Consider the following 26,758-nt stretch of genomic DNA (forward strand, 5'->3'; position numbering starts at 1 on the left):
ATAGGCCATAAGTGTCCCAATTTTATTGGGGCCCAATTTTTTAATATATTAATTATTATATATATATATATATAGCTCTATATAAGTTGAGAGAATAAAAAATTATTAAAATATCTTTATTTGATTTTGTAAAGATTTGAGATGGTCATTGGATTTTATTGAGATTTGGCATGATCATTGGATTTTGTAAAGATTTTGACATAATTCCAATATATTTAATATTTTCAATTCTCAAAACTCTAATTTATTAGTTTACTTATAAATATTCCTCTTCTTCTTTCCTTATTAACTGAATAATCTATTTTGCCCAACTTTAAATAGTTTACTCATTTGATAGCTTATTTTCTCTCTTCAAAACATTTCCGAGGTTATCACAAGGGGTGCAAGAAGAGGAACGATCAGAATTAAGATCCTTTGTTACAAATTTTTCAGTGATCTTAAGACCTAAAGGTATCACCTTCCTCATTTCACTATCAAATCTTTTTTTTATATATATTTATATTTATTTCTTATTTTCTTATCAATAATTTATATTGTAAACTTGTAATCACGATTCAAATTAATAAAGTCTTATTTACTTTTAACTATATCTCAAGAAAAATTAAATAATTTAGTAATGTTATATCAATTGAAAAAAATTTATTATTAAAACTTGAATATAAAAATTTAATTAATAATTTTACATCTCAAAAAGTCAGAAGATTTAATTTTATATAAAAAAATTATTTTTAAAATTAATATTTTAATTTATTTAAAAAAAAATTTAAACCCATTATTATTAGACTCCGAATAAAATAGGGTGAGAAATTTTTTTTTTAAACAATAACAATCATTTTAAAAAAAAATTCACCTAAGACCACCCTTGAGTCGCCCCTATATACAATGCAATGGTAAGTCGCGATCAATACGATTTTCATAAAGCATAAATAAGTCCGTGCTCGAAAACCTAGACAAAATTATACGAGGAACTATTGTACTTCGCACATCATATCCACCTCTACACTAGTTGGATCGAAGACCTAGATATCCAAATTAAAAAAATTGGATGAAAGTTGTATGGGTAATAGTTCATAGAATTAATACTTAATTTTTGTGACCAAGATAATAGAGATTAATCGGAAAAGATGAATATTTAAGTGCTAATAATAATAATAATAATAACAGAAAATTAGTGTAATTTTATTATCGCCTATTTATTTTTATAGTAAAATTGTAATTATGTAAGATATATAATTAGGGGTTATAGTACTTAATAAATCCAGCTGTCGTCGCTCCAGTGGCTGATCCCCCACCGGGCCCACCTCCACCTGATAGTTTCCCTTTCCTTTCAGTAAAACCCCCCTTTCGAGCCCTAACCTAACCGCCCCCGATCTTGTTCGTCGCCTCCGGAGGCGGACACGCGTAGTGACTCGAACTCGACGGGAGCACGTACCTCCTCCGCGAGCACTCCTCTCCTAGCGGCAAGACTCCTGAGGCCCTCTCCCATTGACGAGCACTGCACTTTGTCGTGCAGCACTATCGTCTTCCTTGTCGAGACACAGCAACAGGTAAGTCTCATCGTAGTCTTCCTCGTCGAGACGCAACAGTAGGGTAATAGTTCTATATCTTACTTGTTCCTTCTCCTTTTGAAGACAAAAAAAAAATATTTTTGAGAGGTCTGACCATGATATGAAAAACATTTATGTAATAATTTGGTTTAGTCGAACTTTGACTAAATTATTTGATAGGACGCTCTTGTAGTTATGATAACAGTCCCATTTTCGCTCAAAAGATTTCTTTGTGCCTATCATCTTGCAAGAAATGTGTCAAGGTCAAACTTTGAAGGATTGTCATAATTAGCACCTAGATCTTATTTTCATTACCACACTATTTGGTGTCTAAATCTGAGTTGCAGTTTCCCCAATCACTTAAGCAAATACGAAAAACTGCTGAAGCCTGGAAATTCATTTCAAAGAACCTTGCACGATTACACAGCTCAAATTGCTCTAGGTGATACTTTCATGTAGAGTATTGACTGGTGCATCTGAGCTTCCATATATTTTCATTGATTCGTTCTGCTGTGTCTTTGATATGCATGCTCAAGTACCTTTACCAATTGATATTTTAGCTTACAGGCCTTTTTGTTGACTAAAGATGGCTGTTGGTCCAGCTCCATTCTCTGAGATTGGGAAGAGAGCAAAAGGCAAGTATTGAATATTCCATTGGCATTAACTTGTAGGATGTATCAGGAGTAATATTTTGCAATCTCTGTGCGTCCATTAAACTTTGTCATGTTTGCTCAGTTTTTGCAGTTAATACACCTACTGTATCTTTCCATTTTAGTATATTGTCAATCATTATACTATAGCTTGTTGTTTGTGGCTACAAATTCATTGGATTTGAGGAAAAAAGTCAATGAATTTGCCATTGCTTTCTTTAATTTGCGACTTATCTTTCATTTTTTTAGGGAATGACTTGTTTTTTCATGACAATTTTGTGGCCATTTAATCCCTTGTTAATACACCTTGAGATTCTAACATGTCACATTATAGGTCATCCTTGCATATAGCTTCCGCTATAACATACTATATATGGAGAGTTTTGTGCCTGCTGATCAATTATTTTTGTCATGTATACTAGAGTGACCATTGAACTTATGTCTAGAATAACTGAATGAGATTACAATGATCGTGTTCCTCTCAGAAATTTATGTTAGCACCCTGGTAAATCAAATTTTTGTTTACTATAAAGTAATACAAGTATTCTGTGGGCGTTTTAGCAATTTATGTCATTATGTTTATATTGAGTATAAGCATTAAGAAACATGTTCTGGATTCTGGTAGTCATAGTTTTCTGTTCAGAAGCACAACTTTCCATGGTGTGAAAAATATTACAAAAAGGCAGAATGATGATTACCATCTGTCTGTTGAACCCATTCAACTGGTCGTTGGGGTTTGGGTTTCATATTCTATTTGAAGCATAACTTATGAGCACATATGGTTACATTTATGTCACACTTTTTCAGCATTGAAATTTTCACAAATTTGCTTTTGGGTCCTAAGTGATTATTCAAAAGTTGCCTAAAAAATCAACTTTTACCTGGGTCCCTGACCTTTTTCATCAAATGGTATAATTTAGTTTCGGTTGACAAGCTCTGACCTTCTGTTTGAGTGCAATTCAGAATGTAACCGCCATTCTACAATCTGAACTAACCCAACTAAGACTGACCCACTCCCACATCTGTCACCGATACTGGCGGTATCTATATTTCTCTTATTTTGCAGATTGTTTCCGTTCTTATTAATTAACCCTTACGAACATCCATGCATTAAAAAAATAGTCAAACCATTCTGGTTGGTTGATTATAATGTATTGATCTGACAAGTTTTTGAACTGTTATACTACCTTGTTTAAGACTTTCTCCAGTCTAATGTTGTCATATTTGGGGTAGATTCTTATGTGCTTCATGCGGCAAGCAGAATTGAGAATTTGCTCTTGGTCTAGTGTCCATCCTGATTTTGTGACTAGAAACTGTTTTGTCTGTCTGTTTAATGCTAATTTTGTACATGCAATTAGTGGTATAGTAATTATAGGTTTTTTTTGTTTACATGTGTTAGAATATTTACATATTCGTTTTTTTATCAATTACAGATCTTTTGACCAAGGATTACAACTTCGATCATAAATTTGTTTTTTCCTCATCAAATGATTCTGGTCTGGTAAGAACCACAATTGGTTTCTTTGTTTATTGTGAACATTTCATTGCCATTCTTCAAGTAACAAATAAGTTAATCTTTCTCTTATTGCTTTTTGAAATTTGAACATAAATGTAACTTTCAGTCAGTACATTGCTCTCAGAAAAGCTCATAGCTCATTTGATTTCTATAATGAAATGCTCTCAGATAGTGGGATAAGAGGGGTGTTTATGATTAATTACATTTAGTGCTTGATTTGATTGTCTAACTTGGTTTGATGCTGATGATGGACCCATTGTTCAAGATGGCAAATGTTTGCTCACTTTTATTCTTTTATTTTAGACAGATATGTGTGGATATATAAGGCAAAAGTTGTGATTCGTATTCAAAATGGTCATGAAAACATTGAGATTTTATACCAAATATAACTATGATATATGTTAGAATATTCTTTAATTATATAATATAGTAACAACTGGTAGAGAACTATCACAGAACCAAAAGATGATGTGGAGAAGAGGAAGAGTTCTTTGTTTCTCACTTACCCTTTCTAATGGTGCCTTGATGAGCCAAAATAAAGGTTTGTATCACTTGATATTGGTGATACATGTTTGGTATATTCTGTGGCAGAAAATGTAAGTTTAGCCCATGCCAACTAGTGCCTATTTTGGTTCATGGAAGAGAACAATAAGTAAATTTTGCTATACTGACCAATATGGAAAGAGATTTGAAACAATGACTGATACCATATTGCAATGATGAGTTTTTACTCTTTGCTTGCCATACCCTAATCCTTTTCCTCTCAGTGTTGAATAACAAATGCTGCTAGCCTGCATTAGTTTTCCTCTCTTACACAATGTGGGATACCAAATGCTGCAATACTTCTTGCAGAACTAGTCGTGGGCAAATACTGCTGTATAGATTAGAGATAATGGAAAGAATATTGGAGGCTTCTTCTGTGTTTCATATCCCGCAATGTTTCCTGCTTTTATATTTGTTCTTTCTCATGCTTGTTACCATGATATCCATATAAAAATGAAATGCCCCAGACTTATTATTAACTCATATTGGGATCATAAATTTTTTATCAAATCCATATAGCATAATCAAATAATCTCTGATACGCTAGCTAAACTGTGAACTTAACAACTGGAAATGCTTGTTAGCTTAACCAAACCAAAGTTCTCCATGTTTTGTTGCCTCCAGTGTATTGGCTATCTTGATGATGTACTGTTCTTGTTGATTTCTTATGCCATGATTGATCATGTGTTGTGATTCCTCTAAAACCGACGACGTATTGATTTTTGAGTTCCAAGAGTAGTTTAACAATTTTGTTACTGACTATATGTCTATTAAATACTACTACATTTTGATATTTTTCTTCCTAAGTACTTAGAAAATGATACTATACTAATTTTTTTGGACGTTAATAATTTTCCAGTTTCAGTATTGGAGACTCATAGTGTAATGAAAATGAGTACTGTTGTGTAACTGTTTACTTCATCGATAGTTTCATTTTTAACCTTTTCTGTCATTTACATCTCAATGAGTTTCACTTGGCGGTTCAGGGCCTTACAGCTACTGGCATTAAAGTGAATGAACAATTTCTTGGTGATATAAGTACTCAGTACAGAAGTGGTAAAACACTTGTTGATGTCAAAGTTGATACAAATTCCAATGTGAGTGGTTATTTGTCCTTACGAATGTGCACATATTCTCATGTTTAGTGTGCGACTACGAAGTCGATTGACTTCCAATTGCAAATTGCCTTGTTCCTCAAATTGACAACCACATTTTTTTATGTATTCCAATTGGATTTATGCTATGCATTACCTAGAGGTTGATTCTCAAAATTTTAACTGAGACATGTTGTCTGTTATCAGGTCTCAGCAACAATTACTGTAGATGAATTGTTAGCTGGTGCAAAGACTAAGTTAAGCTTCAAGCTACCTGATCAGAAGTCTGGCAAGGTTAGTTTCCTACAAATTCACATGTCTAGCTATTACTCTGTTTATTCACCTATGGTGATGCAATTTCTTCAGTAACTCAGTTATTTCTTGTTGCCTGTGAGATAGGTACATTGGTTGGCTTAATTTTTCATGTCCTGGATCAGTTAATAATTTATTTTAAGAATCATCCGTGATTTGTATCAAAGTTTACAATATCATGTTCTGGACGAATACAATATCATGTTCGCCCAGAACATGTATAATTTTGATATCACATTGACACTAGGCATTCTTTTGCATGTTTCAAAGCATTTCAAGTTCAACTCAATTAAGTTTTAAATCGTATAATCTCTTCCACTTAGGTTGTCTACTTCCAAATATAAGTCTGTCAAAAATTTATAGTCAATAGATAAGTTTTTAGAGCAATAAGTTGCAAAATTTTAATAAGGTTCTCTACTAATAATTATATGTTCCTAATACCAAAATGAGTGATGTATGGATTGGATGGAAGTATTGGATTTCGTAGAATCCTACTAAAATTAATTTATAATTTTTTAAGACCCCTATTAAATGATGCTCCTTGGAGATTTGGTATTGGAATTAATTTCTCCACATGTCCATAAATACATGTCGGTGAATCATTTGGAGTTGGATTTTGCATTGGGACAACTAAAATCATATAAGTACATGACATTGTTTCTATAAACTTTTCTAATTTGTTGTTTCACCTCCCATTTTTTATGATTTCTGTAATGCTTTTTTTAAAAATAAAATTGTATTATTTTACTCTATATCATATTTTGTCCATTTAATTTTTTTAAGAGTCTAAAGAATTCTAAAATTGTACAAATGTTGCCTAAACCTTTTCAAACTTACATTGTTTTTAGCTTTTGACTTTGATATTGTCACGTTGTATAATGAAAAACTATCACTAGCAATGATTATGGCCAAGTAATAGTTTTAGACCATGGGTTTTTCTTTCTTAGAGAAAATTTTACTCTGCTTCTAATTTTTCAATTCACTTTTCAAGTTTTGAAAAAGTTATACCTTCCCTTAAAATTAAATTTGCATACATGTGGGTCGCCTCTAGTAGATCATCCACGATCTATCACGATGCCGACTCACACTAGTTATTAACAAGCAGTCAGAATCTGATTATTTGTCATGTCTCTTGTTGCAGCTTGATGTCCAGTACCTTCATCACCTAGTTGCTTTTAATTCTAGCATTGGCTTGACACCGACCCCATTGCTGGAGTTTGCTGCAGCAATTGGCAGCAGGGAACTTAGTCTTGGAGCTGAGATTGGGTTTGATAGTGCATCTGCTTCTTTCACTAAATACAATGCAGGGATAGGCTTTAACAAGCATGATTTTTCTGCTGCTCTTATATTGTAAGTACTCTCCCTAATTATTTTTTTATTACTACAATATTGCATGTTAACGTGATTCTGTTTGTAGAAATCTTTGTTGCATTTCCAGCATTTTATAGTTACAGTATCAAAATAGTGCATGGCACTTCTTCAAATCTAGATCATTTGTATTCCCAGCTAATGTCTTTGAAATGTACCATGTAGAACTGACAAGGGAGAGACCCTGAAAGCTTCCTATATTCATGTGCTCAATCCAGTCAATGGAGTTGCAGTGGCTGCTGAAATGGCTCATAAGTTCAACACACATGAGAACAGCTTTGCGATCGGAAGCTCACACAATCTCAATCCATTGACTACAATAAAGACTCAGTTTAACAACAGCGGAAAATCTGCGGTGCTGTGTCAGCGCCAGTGGAGGCCAAAATCCTTCTTAACAGTTGCCGTGGAGTTTGATCCAAAGGCAACAAGTGCACCTTCCAGGTTTGGTCTGGCTCTAGCCCTCAAGCCTTGAGCAAACAAGAAATGGGCAACTTCAATGGCCTAGGCATATTTTAGTTGCTGTTTCGTTCTATTCCTCATTTGAAATCATGGATATGTTTATCAAATATCCAGAACAGATGGCTTAGTTCAAGTCCAATTTTGTTGAAAAATCCATCATAATGAGAAATTTCATTGCACACAATCAAGGTGTTAACATTATTCTCCAAGTGCTTTGTACCTGTAAAATTTACTGGTACCTTTATCTGTTGCTAGAGTTTGATTCTTTATGTCTCCATGTTGATTTAGAAATGAAGTTTCTGATCTCGTATAGTATTGGTTAAATTTTTGAAGTACTATAAACTGCCATTTGAAAGACAGCAATGCAGAGAATAAACTGTAGTAGATGGAGCATGCTGATTTGTTGCCATCATTGGAACAATTTAGATTCAATTGTTAATTGGAGTCTGTTCCGAGTGACATTTGTACTAATTAACATTTAAATTTGAAAAGTTTTACTGGTTGCATTGTAAACTTAATTTTTTTTTATACTTTTTGTCTCAATAGCAAATTGGCAAAAATAAAGATGATATTTTATTTTTCAATTAAAATTAGATGAACATTTTATTTTTAATTAAAGTAAAATGAGTACATGAACTATTTGAATTATTCTGGTTTTTATTCTTTTATAGTAATTATTTATTAATTTTTATACATCTAGAAATTATCAGATAGCTTCTATACATAGAAATTACAAAATTCTACCTGATTAATTATGATTAAATAATATTTATTTAAAATATAATAAGTGTTATAAATTTTTATTATTTATTTTATTTATTTAAGTATTATTTTAACTTGATTATCACTTATAAAAAATAAAATCAAAATAAAAAAATATAAAATCATTATAGAAATGAACAATTAATTTATACAATATATAAAAATTAATTGTTAACTTCTACGATCATCGAATGTTTAGATAATACAAAAAATTTTAGATAATTCATGTTAAATGAAATATTTATTTGACTTTAATTGAAAATAAAATTCCATCAAATAAATTTTTAAAAAATAGATCTGTTACCTTAACGATTTCAAAATCAATCCTACGAATATGAAAGGAATTTTATTCAAATACACAAGCATTAAACGCATGAAAGAATCAACTATGTAAATTATCACCTCTTGAGAATTGACTCCTATTCATTATGTCAATAATTCCATACTATGCTATGCCATGAGATATGAAATCGATTTTATAAATGATTGACGTCCTAGCTAATTTACACATCACGACATTGTCTGAGTGTTTGCCCTAGCAAATTTACACATCACGACATTGTCTGTGATAGTTTATCACACATTTGTGACGGAAACTAAATTATTATATCTTTTGCATCACGAGGCAAGTATATGTACAAGTGATAAAATTAAATATCATGTACAATTGTTAGATTATATGTATTTATACTTGTTTTAAAGTTTCACTTATTTACTATGGAAGCTATTATCAGACAACTTTTAATTTAAATCATTTAGTAATTAATAATAATAAAATTATTTCTACCAAAACATATCCATCTTCATTTTTACCAAAGCACCACACTTGATTTTCTTTTTACAAAATAGTTAGCATGTTTAGAAGGTGCACAAAGCTCCCCACATTCCACCAAAAAGAACTCACTCAGAAATCAAGAAATCAACTTGGCATGAAATATGAGTTATATTCTGTCCAAATTAGCTTGCATGGTGAAAATAACAGAATAACTCACAAATTCATCGTCTAAAGATATTATACTCCCATTTCTACATCAATTCATCGTACATTTTTCACCAAGTGCACAAATAAATTTGCAGGATATTCATTGCATTTTACCATACAAACTAATTTCCGACTCAGAACATAAATTACAGAGATAAATATAACTGTAATGTATTGAAACAAAACACAAATAGCTATTTAAAAGCGTAGCAAATGTTGTAAGAACTTGAATTTAATAATTTTCATTTGATATTTTTAAATTTACATAGAAGTTACCTAACATGCTTACGAGTTTGAATGACACTGATATGATCTTTCATCATCATCTTCAATCAAGCTGTTAATCCCAGAACATCTTTACACATACAGAACTTCATTATTTTGTGCTGATCTCACTTCTTAACTAGCCATTACACAAAATGGCCAGCTATTGGATCAGAATTGCCCAACGAACACTTCCTCTCATCGAGAGATTATGCCAAAAGTTCACCCAATCTGTTTTCAAGAATGTTGCCAGATAAAAACAGGCAAACATTGCTATATCTTCATCCTCACCTCCATTTATTACTCTACGTAGCTCCCTTACATGAGCATGATCAATCAAATTATCCAAAATCATTGTTACACGTCTACAGGTACGATCACAACGTCCTAGTAAGAAAATTATCAACCGCAAGATTTGCATCTCCATGAGCAACAGCATCCTCTACTTCTGGCATGTAAAGAGTGGATGAGGAAGCCTAAAACAAAAAATTGTCGTGAGCCAAACATTTGATGAAGTGGCCATTTTACCTAAAGAACCATTCAGCTAAATGTCGCACAGTGATAGAACAAATTCCACTCTAGCGATTCCAATTTTTTTCTTAGATTGGAAATGTATCAATACTATTCAGAATTAATTCTGAAGCAACTTTGAATTATTTGTACATGCTTAAAAGCATGGAAAGGATTTAATCTAGTTTTCTAATGTTCCAAAATCCTTATGTCCTGTAGAAGTTCAAAGAAATATGCAGCTTAAACAAATTTTGATACTCATTTGGCTACAGATAAAAGACAGGAAACACTAGGAACTACTAATGACAGGTCAGGATGGAAGAATGGTTATTCTGGTGCACACTCAACACTCTTGAGAGGGCAAAAAATAGTCCCACTCTGGTTGAAGAAAAGATAGTTCTACTTTTTATAAGTTATAAACTGATCGTATTACCATATATTAAAAATTACTGTGGGCATTTTCATGATTGTTGCTGTTGCTAAGAATTCAGATAGGTAGTATAAGGTACCCCAGTAATTAGGTCAATGGCTACCGCATAATGAGTGGGCACTGTCTCTAGTTCACTGAGTAGATCCAACCATAGTTCGAAACCAACGGTTCGATAGTTCGGAACCGACGGTTTGACAATTCTTGGTAGGTTTGACGATTCTTGGTAGGTTGACCCTTAACCTTAACCGTCCAAGACAGTTACGGTTCACGGTTCAAAACCGCCGACTCACCGTTTGGTTTACGGTTCGTCACAGTTCAAGATTATTATATTAAAAAATTTTAAAATTGTAAATTCATAAAATCATTTGCACGTTGTTGGAACATGATTATTAAGAATAATCATATAGCAAAAGAAAATTATTAATTAGTTATTAAATAATTAATTAACATATGAAATCATTTGTCGGCAAACGATTATAAATTAATTAACAAATGTGCACCATTTACTCTTCTTCCAATTATTAAAAATAATAATATAACAAAATAAACATATAAATAATATCTGTAGTCTAGTTGGTTAGGATATTTAGTGTTTATCTGGGAGATCCGAATTCGAATACTAGTACCAACAAATTAATCAGCCCGGCACCTTGACAGGCCGATTACGGTTCAGGCCCGTAACCTGAGTCAACAGGTAATCGGCCCATTGACCCGGTTACGAGCCCGGGTCGGGTCCAGTTAGGACCTGGCCCGTGGGCAGGCCTATCACTAGGCAGGGGCTATGGATATTCCCATGAGTGAATTAGAAACTTTACTTAACGTATGTAAATAATCACATCCAACCTCATATTCCTTCTAGAGAATCTCAACTATCTTCACAGTTTAAAGAAAGAACACTAGAAATTGTACGGTACCTTTGTGTCTAGCTGCAACTCTGCATTGCTAGAAGTGAGAATTGCTCCATGTGCCCTTAACCATTCCTCACATTCTTCAAATCCATCGATGCTTGCATCCTGAATTTCTTCTCCTTGAGTCGATTTTGAGAAGCTCAAGGCTCGAGTAATATATGAAACAGGGACAACTGGGCGATATGACTTGCACATGCATTTCAGCGCCTCAAATCTCATCTTCTCCATGTAGATATCTATATCAAATAATTGCCTTAATTAATCGTTAACAAATAACACTGAAGTTAAACTGAGAGAGGAGATACTCATGAAGAAAGTGTTTAAGTTGGGTGCTTCTTTGTAGAGTCTGAAAAAGAGGATATAATTCCCAGATGAAACAGCAGAGTGAACTGAGAGAGCATGTTTCACAGCTTTATCATTTTTTGCGTCAGTTGATAGCCTGAAGACAAATTAATAAGAAAATGAGAGAGAGAAAAACAATGAATAAAAAAAGTGTAAATAAGTAAATGTGCAGTAGCCATTGCACTATTGTCCTGAATCCAGTAAACTATCTGCTTGTTTAACAAACAAATAATGATATCACAAGCATTAATTGCAATTTGAACACCATCATCATGAATTGTAGGATCATTGTCTACGTCGTTAAAATGATGTTAATTCTAACTATTCAGGGTTTTCTATACAAATAATTCCCCCCTTAAAATCTATGCAAGGTCTGAGAAAAAATAGAATTTTTGATAAGTTTTTGGTTTATTCGATATTTATCAATATTTTGATATTATAGTATGACACAAATTATAAGTTAGCTATATGCTTTCTTGCAATTTAGATTTATACTATGGAGTATTGAATTTTGTATTTTATTGTGTTTTTTCTTGGTTTCAATGTGAAATATAAAATATTTAATTGTTGTTATGTTTTAATACTTATTTATAAATTATAAATTGTTTATTTGTGAGTGTAAACTTTTTTCACACTATGGATACAATTATTGTGTATGTTGTATATATATATATATATATATATATATATATATTCAAATAAATTTAATTTGTTTTTCTTCTATATTTTACTATTATTTTGATACCAACAACCTAGACTGCTATTGCAGGATTCACATTTTAAAACCTTGCAATTAGGAAGTTTAACTATACCAATTAGGTACAAAAGAGTGCATGTTCACTAGGTTAGAAGATAAATGTTCTGTTAGATTTTAAAATTAAAGTAAACTATATGCATGAAATTTGGAAACATGGTAGTTGCAAAAAAATTACAAAAACAACTGAAATAGTTATATAAAAATCAAGAAAATCATTGTAAATACCTTGCCATTGATGATAATAACTCTCTTTTGTTATTGGAGTGCAAGATAATTGACAGCAAATTGTAAGCAGAAAATTCCATATAACATCCCTTGATACCTTCAGCATAGAGCCTCTTCAACTGTGATTGGCACTGCAAATGGCACATGCTTACATACATTAAACACAATTAATTGAAGAAATATGGATACTAAAGCAACCTGATGACAAGATGTAACAGAACGCATCACATTTTTTATGAATAGAAGCAACAACCATAGAAATATCAACATCAATACTGGAAAACATATTGGATGATGAGTGTGTGTGAAACTCATGCACACTAAAATGAATAATGTGCTAATATAGTTACAGATACAAAGTAACATTTAGATTATTCGTAATAGCAAAATATCAAAAAATAATAAAAAAAAATTCACCCCAAGCTTGTTTGCCTATAATTTGCAAAGCAGCATCAAAAAGATCTAGCTCTTTATTAACAGCTTAGAAGAGTAGATGATATAGCTATATGCCAATTTTTTCTATAAGAAACATGCTTCTCACTTTATATAAGGAAAAAAATTTTGTAGGTTCTGTCAGATGCAAGAGAAACCTGCAAATTACTCAGGATGATCAATTAGCAACAAGATCCATTTGAACTATGGTAAAAAAAACATCAATACTCCAGATGTGAATAAGGCACAACAGCTATTACCCTCAAATAAGAATAAAAAGATAAGGAGCTAAAATTCAACTGAGGCAAACAAGAAAACATTGATAAACATCCAAGAAAGCAAGGAAACAACCTGATTGTACTCAGGCAAATCACCAGCTTCCAGAGCCAACCTAGCATGAGTTTCATACACCTATAATAAAGAATTCAAAAAAGAAGACTAAGTGTGTGACCTTTGGGCTGATAGAATGAAGAAAAGGTAAAATCTTAGGTTACTGAATGGACAAAAAAACTTGTTAACTATTTTATTTGTTCCAAAATAATAATGGTTTGAAAACAATAGTTTCCAAAGATATACTTAGTTCACCCAATCAAAGCTTTACAAACCTTGACAGTAAGTGTATTCTGAATTTTTTTGTACAGTTCAAACCATAGTTTCCAAAGATATACTTAATTCACCCAATCAAAGCTTTACAAACCTTGACAGTAAGTGTATTCTGAATTCTTTGTACAGTGAGATCTTGGCGAATGGATTTTAGTTGATCACATCTGTAAAGATAACTCTTTTGAGATGTCTGAACCATATGTAGAGCTTTTTCCAATATTTCTTCTGGCCTTACCTGAAAAGTAATGTCTAACTCATTATAAAGTAAAATAGATGTGCGGAAGTCCATAAATATTGGAGACAATAATGCTGGCACTAAGAAAAACTATCTTTGTGTCAGGAAAATAAATTATACAGAATGAAACAAACAATTATTACAGTGGAAGGTTCAGGTGCAGATGTAAGACGAAGATAGTGTTTCTCAATTTCCTGGCAAGTCCCCTTGACTGTGAGAGAATCCCAATCAATGTCCTCCACGGCCTTGCTTTGACCATTTTCATAACTTGTAGGTTTTAGCAAACCACTGGTTCTACTTGTGTATGTCCCACTTCCAGCAGCAATTTTAGACCTGGAAGTTTTCGAGTCAGTTTGGTTTCCATGTCCCTTTTCAAAGCGTTTAACGCGGTTTTCACGCTTTTTCTTTTCCTCAGGTGAATCAGCTAGAGCAATTGCACTAGCATAATACTTTGTCAGGTTTTGCTCTTTGTCACTATCACTTGAATGATCCACATTTTCAGTTGCACTCAAAGTGTGAGAAAAGCGTGGCTTCTTCATAGCCCGCTGAGAAAATTTAGGTAAAGTAGATTGCTGTTGAGAGGGAAGAAACTTAAAACCAACAGAGCCATTAACTGACTTGCTTCTAGAGTTTTTTATGTCAACCTGCAAATGGTCAATCAAATACCAAAATTAAACCAAGAAAAAAATAAAATGGAAACATATAACAAATATATATATATATATATATATATATATAAAATAGGACTATAAATACTCACAATAATTTGCATATCCAAAAGTTGTTAAAAATAGAGTTGATATTAGGTTTTCATAAGGAATTCATAAAATAAAAAATAAAAAAACTATCAACTTGAAATTTAATTTTAACCTAAAGTGGATTTATCATCAATTTTAATTGATTTAAAAAAGGATGATGTAAGTGATCCAGTATCCAATAGCAATCTTCAGTAATTCATGTGGTCAGCAACAACTACAAGCTTGATTGGTGTCTTTTTAACTACCACAAGCAACAACGCTAGTAAGGCATCTGAGATGAGACCTTTTCCTCTCCATGCGGATTAATCATGATTTGTGCTGATAATTATCTATTCTTGTATCAAAATTATGCTAAGGCATATGGTGGAGAGGTAATGAGCTACAGCAGATTTGTTCAGGCCAACAATGGCCACGACTATTTTTGGTTGGTTTAGTTACAGAGTGAGAGTATTGCAATCAGAGAGAACCTGAGGATATCTACTATTTTTATTGTGATATGTTGTTAATCATTGAATTTTTATTCACACTGGTGAAGCTTCAGTAGGTCCCAATAGTTTTGAGTCTTGCTTAATTAGAGTTCTCTCTGCTTATGCTGACTAAACAAATTGGGATAACTGAAGGTTCTTCCCTGTTGCATCAGTGGGTGATGACCACAGTTACAAGAGGTTTGTACATTGTACCACCATTTTGTGATAATTGCTGTAGAAGACTACCTTTTCAGCTGCTTCAACTTGTCCCAAGCTGATATTTTTTGTTGCATTGTCAGCGACAGATGTGAGTTTATCATTCAAGTTCTCATCTGCAACTGGTTCCCATCGACTTCTTCTCCTACTAGGGCTCCGTTTAGTAATAGGCCATTGAGAGCCACTCTGCTGATCACTGCAAAAAGTAAAACCATCAAGAAGCCGTTAGAGTTATGCAGAGCACTGAATATTGGCAACTAGGAAAGATGGCACGAAAGCTTATCATCCCGTTTAACTTATTGTCTAGGTTCATGAGTTGTTTGAAGAATCATGACAATATCTAATATTCATAAATTGTGGGATACCTTTGCTCAACTGTCAATGTGAAAAGTGGTTCAATATCCCATTCTTTAGTAAACAGTGTTCCATCGGCAGTTGCTTTGGCAATCACCTATGCAGAAATCAATGAAAAAAACAAATTGATGAGAAAATAGCTTAAACATCATCACCTGCATAATAAGCATCAGGGAGTTGTCTACCCACGAAAATGAAATCATCAATATCACATAGATATAAAATCAAAATCTTGAAAACCAAGTTAATTGGAAATTTTCCCTGGATTTATTTATGTTGAATTATCTTCTCAATTATTATTCCACCTTGCATGATTAAAGATTGTGATTTTGAGAACACCTGAGTTAAGGGAATTTTTTAGTTGACTACTGATTTTTAAATATGTTCTCACTTATAATTTGACTTGTGGAATTTCAATTTTTGCCAAATTTCAATTGAGATGTATCATCCAATGGGCCTAATTTCATATTCTTAACTATTAAGTGTGTACTTGCTTCTCAACACTCTATTGTTAACTAAAATAGTAAAGCATACAACCAAATTGATCTTATTGCATGTAATATCTCATAGAAAGAGTTTCCATTATGTATCACTTTACTTCCATCTTCTATTTTTAGGAAAAAAGCAAGGGAAAAAAAAGGAAATATTCGGAGGTATTCAAGATTTGTTTAAAAAATTGACAGTGAATCCAACAAAAGCTCATTCAAATGTACCAGAGAATTTCAATTGAGTAGATATTTAATTTCAAAAAAGTAAAAGAAATTTTATTTCCCAGTTTTTTACACAGTGGACTATGATTATTTCTATGGAAAACCTTGTTTCGTAATTGTCTTCAAAACCAAACTATAAATTGCTCAACATAAACTGTGTCAGAGCAGAAAATCAATAAACTGAAGATTAACTACCTCAATTTCGAAAAAGAAACATAAAAGATTTAAATAGAATGAAGGAAATTCATATCAAAGAAAAAGACAATAATTTTGGTCTTAGTCAAAGGTTCACCTGCTTCAATATGTTTTCATTAGCAGACCTTTGAGAATCATCCTTGCAACGAGCAAAAGACCTATCCACGTAAGCACATAATGATGGTGGGAAGGTTCCCTAATAAATAAATCAAAAGCAGACAAAAAATGGTGAAAAAATATGTTAGGATTAGATAAATAATGCAATAAAGACTTTGTGCCAACTAGGAAGCCGACGTAATATAACTTACAGTAAATAAACAGCAATCTACAACATATAACAGTCTTTTTTAAAATAAGAAACATGAAGGAAAAAAAAACATTAACATGCCTCCTTGCTCCAAACAAAGACATAGGCAGCACGAGAAAAAAAAACAATCACCTTGGTCTTCCCATGGTCTTCTACTGAAGATTTATCACTAGCTTTTGGCATTGAGACACTAACATAAGCTGGTCTAGTTGGTGCATTGATACCAGAACTCTCCTTTTGTGTCTTCATCAAACTAACTCCCACGTTTGGAGCAATCCTAGGATTTGTAGGTATCTGCACTTTAGAAAACTGGCGTACCTCTGTAGTTGGGGCTGTTTGTTGTGGTGTCTGAAATATCTCCGGAACATGATTAGAAGTAGAATGTTGAAAGTGGGGAGCTTGTGAATAAATAACCTTTGGTTGATTATCATGGTTCTCATTTGGAAGAGGAGCTGGTTTCAATAGATTGGTGAAGTATGATTGTTGATTAACTGGGGGGGTCTGCATCGCAGGAGTAACAGCTTCCCAAGTTTTGTTTACGTTATATGGTGTAGCAACTTCCTAACAGCATGAATAAAAATAAGAAATATTTTCAAACTACTAATGCAATAGAAACTTCTATAAGCTACTAGAAAAAAAAATTAGATAGAAGATACTCAACATTAGATGCATACAAATGATTCACTAACATATTCCATAAACCAAATGAAAACAAAATATAGAACGTAGAAGATAAACTTTTTGATGATCATATAACTCACAACAATATGATTTAACATAGTAATTCATCTTGCCACAAACTAAAAGAATACTCAGTTTTCACATCCAAAGCAAACTTTATCCGTGTCCTTACTCCTTATTGATGATTTAACTTCAATTTTTCCAGAAGCAAAAGAAACCCTAAGTTCATCTTAGTATTAAAGTTCAGGATCATTTTTCCATCAGTGCATACAAGTTAGTCAACTTTATTTAAATAGTTTCAAGAACCAAGTGGAAACTATAATATCTATATGAGAAGTAGCACACTTATAGGTAGTATAGCTATATATTAGCAAGGTAATCAGTAACAATATCCTCCAGGAATAGTGAAAGCATAACAAGATTGGAGTTTAAGCTTAGGACTGCAGGATTGTCAGAACTTAGAATTTTATTTTTTCAAAAATAATATTTGACAATTACAATTTATCATTGTGTTATCTATAACATATCTAGAATTAGGCGCATAAGGTCCTAAGATCTTGATCGCGATCCTCAAAATTATGGTGCAATAACATATTTACACGGCTTAGTTCCTAGGCTGTGTTATCATTGCATTTACATGTCTAGAATTTGGACCATAAGGCCCTAAGATCTTGATAGAAATCTTCAAAACTATGGTGGCAACAACATATTCACTCATCTTAGTTCCTAGGCTGTTTTTCCTAGGAGGATAGAAAAAGAAGACAAAAACAAGAGAGGTATAAGTCTCACTAAAGGAAAACAAAAAAGGAGAAAATAAAACACAACAGGTGGAATCAGAGATTCCAATTCGGTTACACACCTTAAGGTGATTGGTATCAAATTTTTGATATCCCTCTATCCCATTCAGGGAGAAATCACTATGTGATTTTTGGTTTAAAGAACATACAAGAATGTTTTTTCCTTCATAAATTTCTATTCAGCTCTTCGAAGTGACTTGAGAGTTAAGATGACATGGGAGTTGAGGTGAGATGGGATTGGTGTTACGATGCTCCCAAGTAGTCGACTTGATTCCATTGTTTTGATGTGTTTGGCAAAGAATTTAAGTCAAAGTCATCTACATTTTTAATGTGTATATCAAGCATGAACGAACTTGGCACATGAAGCTCGTGGAGTGTGTTGACTTGACGGAGCCAAGTCGGTCTTATGTGATCGTGAAATCGTTTGTGCTTGATGGCCCAAGGATCCATAACAAGGTGAAGCAAGGCAAAGGATGGAATGAAACAAGCTTGAGGAGCTTGGAGGTGAACTCTAGGATGATGAGCATAAAGCAACTGCTAATTTGAAGGATTGGAAGCTCATAACGAGGTGAACTTGAAGGTGAGGCTAAGGATGGAATGGAACAAACTTGGAGAACTTGGTGCATCTAAGAAACTGAAGGCCTAGAAAGTGGATTCCAAGACATCATGTAATGAGATGAATTTGGAAACAAGAGCATAGAGAGTCTGCTAGTTCGATGACTTGGAGGCTTGTAACGAGGTGAACTAAAGGGTGAGGTGAAGGACGACGTTGAGCAAACTTGGAGAGCTTGGTGCATCTAAAAGACCGAAGGCCTAGCAAGTGAACTCTAAGGCATCCTGTAATGAGATGAACTGGAAGTGAGGCAAAGGATAACATGAAGCAAACTTCAAGAGTTTGGTGCATCCGAGGGACCAAAAGACTGCAAGGAGGACTCTACAATAAGAAGTATCAACGGCATTGAAAACATGGAGGCAAGCATGAGAGATTACATAAGTGAAAGTGAAATGTAATTTTGGGTATTGTGCATTTGGGCAACATCATCTGGATAATGGGTTCAGTTAAGCACAAGTTATAAGTTTGCAGTGCGCATTGATTTTGGCCAAAAGCCTAACTAGAACCAAATTATGTTAGAGCTAGTGATACTAAAATAATAGTATATTGATGGTATCATCCAGTGTAAGTGATAAGAATAACACACTTACATAGCCGCATGTTGAAAGGCATCGTGAGATAGAAGGTAGGGACAAGTATCTTAAACTACATCGATTACAATGTGAAACTAAAACAGTCTTGGTATTAAAAGACAATGCTCGAGTATATTATCATGCCCTGAACAAATGTTAATCTGTTATAATTCATCATACTATGGTTCTTTTAGAAATTGCACATACAAATCCTTGTTCATAACACCTCAGATATTTAGAAATTAGGGTGAGACATGCCTTCACAAAGAATGGCTCTAAAGAGTACATACCTGAAAAGAAGATACACCAGGTGGCTTGGAATCTTCTCTCCGTGATGTTGTGCCAGGTGGAGGTGGCTGGTTACTGGAATATGGATAACCAGCACCAACACCAACAGCTGAGTATCCAGCAGACTGAAGACTGGTGGCAGCATGTGAGTTATCAGTCCCTGCTATCCCATTAACAGCAGGCATAGCTTGGTTGTAATAATAAGGCCACTTGTTATATTGTTGCTGATAATAAAGAGAATTCGTCGATGCAGTTGTAGAACTCTGTACCACAGTTGTTGCTGAAGTTGTGTAACTTGGATAAAGATGCTGAGGGTAGTTATGATAGTTTGCATCATTCCACAAGCCAGTCTGATAATTGTAGCTGTTGTTTTCATACCCTGTCCCGGTCTGATTATCACCAGCATTGTAATAAGTGCCTAAATAACTAGTAGGAGCAACATAAGACCCTGAATTCGGAAATGCGCTAAGAGGCTGATATGCAGCACCTGGATTTTGATCTCCTTCAACTTGCTGAGTCGTAGAATCATTTCCCAGTGGATGATTGCTATAATAGTAGTTCTGGAATCCCACTGCATTATAGTCATATGGTATGGTAGAACTTGAGTAAGGTGCATAACCCGAGTATGGTTGTGTAGAATTCACTCCAACTTGATTTGATGAGGTAGATGCATGAGATGTTAATGTCATTCCTTGGGCTTCTCCTGACACAGAGACCTGACTTTGTGGATCATAATAATAGCTAGAATTCGGCACACTCTGCTCCCCAGTTGATGAGGACCAAGATTGAGCAGCAGGATGTGATGATGAATACCCAAGTGTTTGTGCCCCATCCACAGCCTGTATCTGGAAATAAATGTTGGCAAAGAATCAACTATCCAATAAAAGGTGGAATTGTTCAAAAAATACAATCATGTTGTGTAAAACTTCAAAACACTATAACGTGTATAACCTTACCATAACATGAGAAAGGCAAGAAATTTATATACAAAATGAGTTATTAATATTCAGATTATGAGTACCCTCTCACATGTAAAAGTGTTAAATGAGTCACAGAACAGATTGGGCCATGCTCGGTATGTCTCATGTTGACCAGAGTCAAGTCGTGTCTGACTCAGCACACCAAGTGGTTTAAACCAAGCACCGAGATTGCAGCACACAGGGCAAGTCATACCCAACATCCACAGTTTGAATTCAGCTTCATGTTTTATTTATATATTAATCATAATATTATAAATATTAAATACTATTTTATAAAATTACAACTTTAATATCAAGATTTTTATAACCAAAATTTTATATAAAAATCTGATTTTTAAAAAAAATAATTTTTTGATTTTTTCCTTTTTTATTTTTTATAATTATTGGATTTGCAAGCTTGAGCCAACACGGTTCACCCGACATGAAAAAATAAGCACTCAAGCCCGCATCATGCCCAACACAGGCACGACCATTGACACCACTTCTCCAATGGGACTAAAATAAAATTATTATAGAAGTAAGCATTAAATATGCAAGAAATATCAATTAAATGTATCAAACAATAAAGGGAAACTTCATTGAAGAAAGTTTTGATTATTTAATTGACAATTTAATGTAGTCAAGTTCCAATGGGCTTACGATAAATTTATTATAGAAGCATTAAATATGCAAGAAATATCATGTATGCATATGAAATAATAAAGCCAAACTTCATTAGAGGAAATTTTGATTATTCAATTGACAATGTAGTCGAGTTCAAATCTTTAGCAACGGTATGCAGATACTTCTAAAGGAATAGTATGAAATAACTTGTAAAAGCAACTGCTGAAAAGAGTAGAATTCAGACTTTAGCCAAAAGGTAACAAAACAAATTGCAAATTTATATAGATTGATAAGCCAATAGAATTACCATCACATATGATCATGAATTAGAACATGAATAAACATGTTCAACAAAAAATAAGTAAGGTACGCCAAGAACAGCAACTACTTAGGGCTTGCAAATTATAACAATACAGAAAAGCAGGATAAATCATTTAGGCTGCCGTGATGAGGAAACAAGAAAAGCAAACATAAGCTTAGGTAAAAGAGTTTTTTAACCAATCCTACATCACATCTAATTCAGATTAATAATTGAATGCTCAATATAGCATTGTTAGCTTATAATAGATTGCCTAGGTATTAAAGTTTGATTTAACAGACACATACGGTTGCTATTGGATATCACAAAATAAATAACTAGCTATTGATAACTAGATATCACAAAATAAATAACTAGTATTTCTATTCTCCCGTATATAACTAGATATCACAAATGTATATATACCTCAGTGGATTTCAAATCAACTGTGGTGATGGGCTCAGCACCCTGACTTGTCATCCCACCAGAATCTGACATTGGATCAGCAAACACTTGGATTCAAACAACTAAAAGATGGAAAAGAAAAAGAAACTTAATTATCCACACCTCAGAAAGAGCCTTTCAAGGCCAAAAAAAATCAATAAGGCAACTCCATATTAACAAAACCAAAAGCAAAAGGAAACAAGGTAGACAGAAGGAGACAAACTGACTAGAATAAATGAAACTAAGTAGGAGGAAAAAATGGAAAAGTAAAACAAGGATGTATTTGTTCTTCGCTGTCAGCACTCCTCAATTCATGCAAATAAGAGATACAAAATATAAAGGAAAATGAAAAAAAATACTCAGAAAGAACAATGGGAGATCAGTTTTATTGCTATTTACAACTGAAATCTTTTTCATCATTTTCAGTTCACTGACAAAAGTGAGGAAGAAATTGAGACTGGACTGAAAATTAGATTAATAACCAAGAGTCAGCAAAATCCACCTATTTTTTATATTTTCTATCAATCAAGATGAATCCAATGATGTCTAATGAGGTATATGATGTGTATAGCATCAGTAATTGATTAATTAACCCAAAAACTAACTTTCTAAGAATATACAGTTCTTGCAAATCAGCAGCAGTATTTGTTTCATGGTTTGAAATGTCATGCCAAGCAAAGTAGTATATTCAAAACCTTTCCATTAAATTAGCTAGATAAAGATTATTGAGGTTTAATCCTTGTTTTCCAACAAAAACTAAAGGTAAACACTAAATCATGCAATAGAACTAACACTATATCCCAAAACAAATTTGTCCCCATGGGCAAAAAAAAGCCATGGAGTTAGGGCCAATCCTGCAAACGATGACATTTTCTCCCAAAACAAATCTCAAAGGCGGAAAGGGAGTTATTTTGATGCCTCCTATTTTAAAAAAAAAAAATAATCTGATTTTTTGTAGTTTGTGTGTTTTTTTAAAAAAAAAAAAACAGTTCCACAAAATAAAGAATTCTTCCCTCTTTCTTTCCCTCCAAGGAGATGGAAATCCTAGCCAAATTTCTTTCCCTCGAGAAAACACATGGGGGATGGGGGATTAATTTTTTGGCCTCCCCCTGCATACTTCTTTACACTCATTCTCTTCTCTCCCCAGCATTTTACCACCCTGCAAACACAGCCTAAAAAAAATAGCTTTTGGGGAAAATAAATGATGTATTTTAAAGACTTCATATCCTAATGAAACAACCTCCACCCAAAACCAATAGTGTTCCATGCCACAAAATTGAACCCTCACATGAAAACTTAGTGTTTCCATAATGTCATGTGATCGAAAAGTGGCATAGCGAGTGCAACAGTCAAAGTAGCAATGATCTAAAGTCCTGTGGCATATAAACTACCTAGATAAAGTGAATTAGTTGAGTTTCCTACTCTTTCTCATTCTCCCATGTGTACCATCAAATGTGAACATTGTTGTAGCTGGAGATTTTCCACAATAAGGTTTGAAAGAATGCCCATGGATTAACCCTCATGCTAGTGGTTGAACAAGGTTCATAAATTAGGACTAGGTCGCAATTTTTGGTCTATAAACATTAAATGGAGGTATAAAAGCACTGAATTAATGCTAAAAAGGAAAATGGATGTGACTATAGAAAAGAAAACAGTTGGCATATATATTAAAAATTCCAAACATTTGGTTTTGTTCATTCATTGAAATTTTTCTATTTTTAATTTTCATTTCCACAACAATACAATTTGAAAATTGAAAAAGAAAAACAAATATTTAACATTAGCTTTTTTGACACCTTTGAATTTATTAGAGGTGAATGGTGTGCATAACTTCTCTGAAAATCCAATGAAAATTTTCCCTTCAGATGAATCCTACAACTTCTTTATGCCATGACAGTTTAGAGCGACTATGACTGAAACTTAAGTATTTAAAACCATCTTGACCATGAGGATGAATGATCACTAAACAAAAGAAATAATAATAATTCAGAATCAACAGTGACAAGGATGTGAGAACGAACAACCTCAACTCAAGAACCTTTAGCTCCAAGCACACCTTCAATTCAACCTCACCGAAACTAACCTGCAGAAAACTGCCTGTATATGATATCTGCATAATAGCAAAGAGAAACACGAGATAAACAGGATAAGCAAAAGCATTTAGATAGAGGGAAACATAAGATGTGCATATGCTACTGTAAAAAAAATAATACTAAACAATAAACAAAATTACCGAGCTGCTCGCGAAACGCAACAGATATGCTCCACTGGAAAATAAAAAAAATTACAGATGTGATCAGAGAAACCCTAGCAAATTTTTTTAGAAACGGAGAGAAACACAAGAGATCTCGTGTTTTAAGAGTTGAGCATGTGATCCTCCTTCTGCCGCTGTTTGGCTTGCCCCACCAAAGCCTCGTCTGCTTCGGCGCCTGCAAAATCAGAGAATTGGGGCGGGAGAGCAAAGAACCTCCCACGGTGCCTCCGTGGTGGAAGCCTTACCCGCCGGCGTCGAACAAGTCTGAGGATTCCGGAACCGACCAGGAAAGAGGAAAGCACCACGCCCTGTCCACACCCCGTCGTCGGCGCCGCACCAAGCTTTCGCGGGTCTGGGAAGGGGGGTAGGGCACGGTACCGAGCGCGATGTCGCGATCTGAAGGAGGGAGTCGGCGATTTAATTTCAAGTTTGCCCTCGTATTTGAAAAGGTAATTTAGAACAATTAATGTAATTAAGAGAAAACACTCTCGTCTAACGTTTAATTCTTCGAAGATATTTATTTATTTAATATAAAATAAAAATAAAGATAGAATAATAAAATATTAATATTAATATAATATGTAGTGGATTTTATATTTTTATATATATATTAAAAATTAATACAGATGTCCAGATGGATTTAATTTAAAATTTATTTAGAAAATGGAATATGAGGAATAAGTTGATGAGAAAAAATATATAATTTTTTTTAATTGATAGGAGTAATTGGTTAATTATAAAATTAATCGTATGATATTTATAAACATACAACTATGCATTGATTGTTTGTTTGTTTATGAATTTCGTTATAAATTATATTGTTTTTAAACATTCACATCTTACAATTCAACATTATAAAAAGTTTTTAAACCGTATATTGTAAATCTAACAATTCTAATGAAACGGTAGTTATAAATATTGCTATCGATAAAAAAAAAATCGTAAGACCTATTCGTTGATTGCGCGTTGCAGACAATGATATGATCAAGTCGTATGACTTATACTCATGTCGTGGACTTAGTGAATCGGGTCTAGAGGTATTGCCATGGTAGAACTCGAACACCTGAAAAGAGACGACATTAAATACTTGACTCGTGTGTCAACTTGAGCCTTGAGCATCCATAGACCATAGTGATTGCTCAAGTAACTCGAGCGCCTCAAGATCCACTTCATCTTTCAGGTCTTGGACCAACTCGAGCCCTTGAGTGTCCGTACTAAGTCGCTCCTCGAACTCAACCTTCTCGTGCTTTTGACCCTCAACATAGTGACTCACCTTTAGGAGGCTATGGTTCGAGTTTTGGATCATCCTTTTGTGGTGCTATTGACCATAACTAGACGAGTTGGGGGAGATTAAAAAGCCCATGTTGCAAAGGAATCGATCGACGATTGACTCTACCGTAGGGTTGTCAAAGGAGTGAGGCCGACCGGTAGAGGAGTAAATCAATACTACACCATATCTTCTGCAAAAGGTGAAATTCGCTACCCCAGCGACCTCAGACGGTCGACCCCACGACCATCAGTGAGGAGATAAATCGAGAAACTGTAGTTAGTCACGATGGAGGGGGGTATTGCCTGGCTTCATCGAGATTCGAACCCTTGTCCTCTTCTGCAAGTCTGCTCCATCGTAACCAACTCAGTTATGCTCCGAAAGCAATACTACTACGTCAATAGCACAAAGAGTGGAGAGATAATTCGCCTTTGCATATACTCTATTCCTTATCTTGGAAAAGCTAATGTATAGAGCATCTTTGTCCTCTATCTTTTGTATCGTCGATCTTCGTTTGCACTTGGTGATTTCCGCTCAACATTTTTGGATTTTGAGGATCGATCGATCTACTAATATGGTAGTAACTCATCTCTTTATAGTAACATATCGGTATTTATAGTTGCAATACATGAAGAAAGGTAAGGGACGAACTAGTTGAGCTAAAATGTTAAATTTTAATTTGTGAGATATATATACATTAACACTAATCATTTTATACTGTCATATTTTTGGAGAAAATTATGTTATTTACTAAAAAAATGATTTTAAAATTTAGATTTTTGTAAATTCCCAGTCTGAAGGATTTCAAGTCCATTTTCTAAATGTTCATATTGCATATTTATATTCGAAGCATAATGATGAGCAATATTTTCTTGGGAAGAAATAATGAAATAATATGATACAAAACAAAAAAGGGTACGTATTAATCTGTTTAAATAACTCACGAATACTTGATATTCCTAGCACAAAATATTTAATCGAATATTAATTTTTTATCTAAAAAATTCTCTGTCCA

General features: G+C 33.6%; 2 protein-coding genes across 8 annotated transcripts; one reads left to right on the plus strand and one right to left on the minus strand.

Moving 5' to 3' along the window:
- Positions 1–1,371: 1,371 nt before the first annotated feature.
- LOC141811680 (mitochondrial outer membrane protein porin 6) lies at positions 1,372–7,758 on the plus strand. Of its 3 annotated transcripts, XM_074699712.1 has the most exons (8): positions 1,372–1,547; positions 1,895–1,989; positions 2,108–2,182; positions 3,631–3,698; positions 5,243–5,353; positions 5,558–5,644; positions 6,804–7,012; positions 7,196–7,758. In XM_074699712.1, exons 3-8 carry the CDS (start codon positions 2,134–2,136, stop codon positions 7,500–7,502), a joined length of 831 nt encoding a protein of 276 aa, XP_074555813.1. In that variant the 5' UTR covers positions 1,372–1,547; positions 1,895–1,989; positions 2,108–2,133; the 3' UTR covers positions 7,503–7,758. The 3 variants fall into 3 exon arrangements, with proteins under 3 accessions (XP_074555813.1, XP_074555812.1, XP_074555814.1); XM_074699711.1 differs by lacking the exon at positions 1,895–1,989; XM_074699713.1 differs by lacking the exon at positions 1,895–1,989 and having other exon boundaries at positions 2,115–2,182.
- Positions 7,759–9,459: 1,701 nt separating this feature from the next.
- On the minus strand, positions 9,460–24,845 carry LOC141848717 (SAC3 family protein A). 5 transcript variants are annotated; one of them, XM_074736762.1, is made up of 16 exons: positions 24,722–24,845; positions 24,456–24,489; positions 24,247–24,332; positions 22,205–22,269; positions 19,900–20,742; positions 17,079–17,507; positions 16,737–16,835; positions 15,746–15,831; positions 15,411–15,576; positions 14,083–14,583; positions 13,799–13,939; positions 13,453–13,512; positions 12,670–12,800; positions 11,651–11,784; positions 11,352–11,581; positions 9,460–9,973 (listed from the first exon to the last, which is right to left on the minus strand). In XM_074736762.1, exons 4-16 carry the CDS (start codon positions 22,256–22,258, stop codon positions 9,875–9,877), a joined length of 2,973 nt encoding a protein of 990 aa, XP_074592863.1. In that variant the 5' UTR covers positions 22,259–22,269; positions 24,247–24,332; positions 24,456–24,489; positions 24,722–24,845; the 3' UTR covers positions 9,460–9,874. The 5 variants fall into 5 exon arrangements, with proteins under 5 accessions (XP_074592863.1, XP_074592862.1, XP_074592861.1 ...); XM_074736761.1 differs by having other exon boundaries at positions 24,247–24,305; positions 24,456–24,845; XM_074736760.1 differs by having other exon boundaries at positions 24,456–24,845.
- Positions 24,846–26,758: the final 1,913 nt, after the last annotated feature.

The sequence above is a fragment of the Curcuma longa genome, chromosome 17 (assembly GCF_044706935.1).
Source record: "Curcuma longa cultivar G26 ecotype Majalengka, Jawa Barat chromosome 17, ITB_CL_G26_1.1, whole genome shotgun sequence".
Classification (NCBI taxonomy): Eukaryota; Viridiplantae; Streptophyta; class Magnoliopsida; order Zingiberales; family Zingiberaceae; genus Curcuma; species Curcuma longa.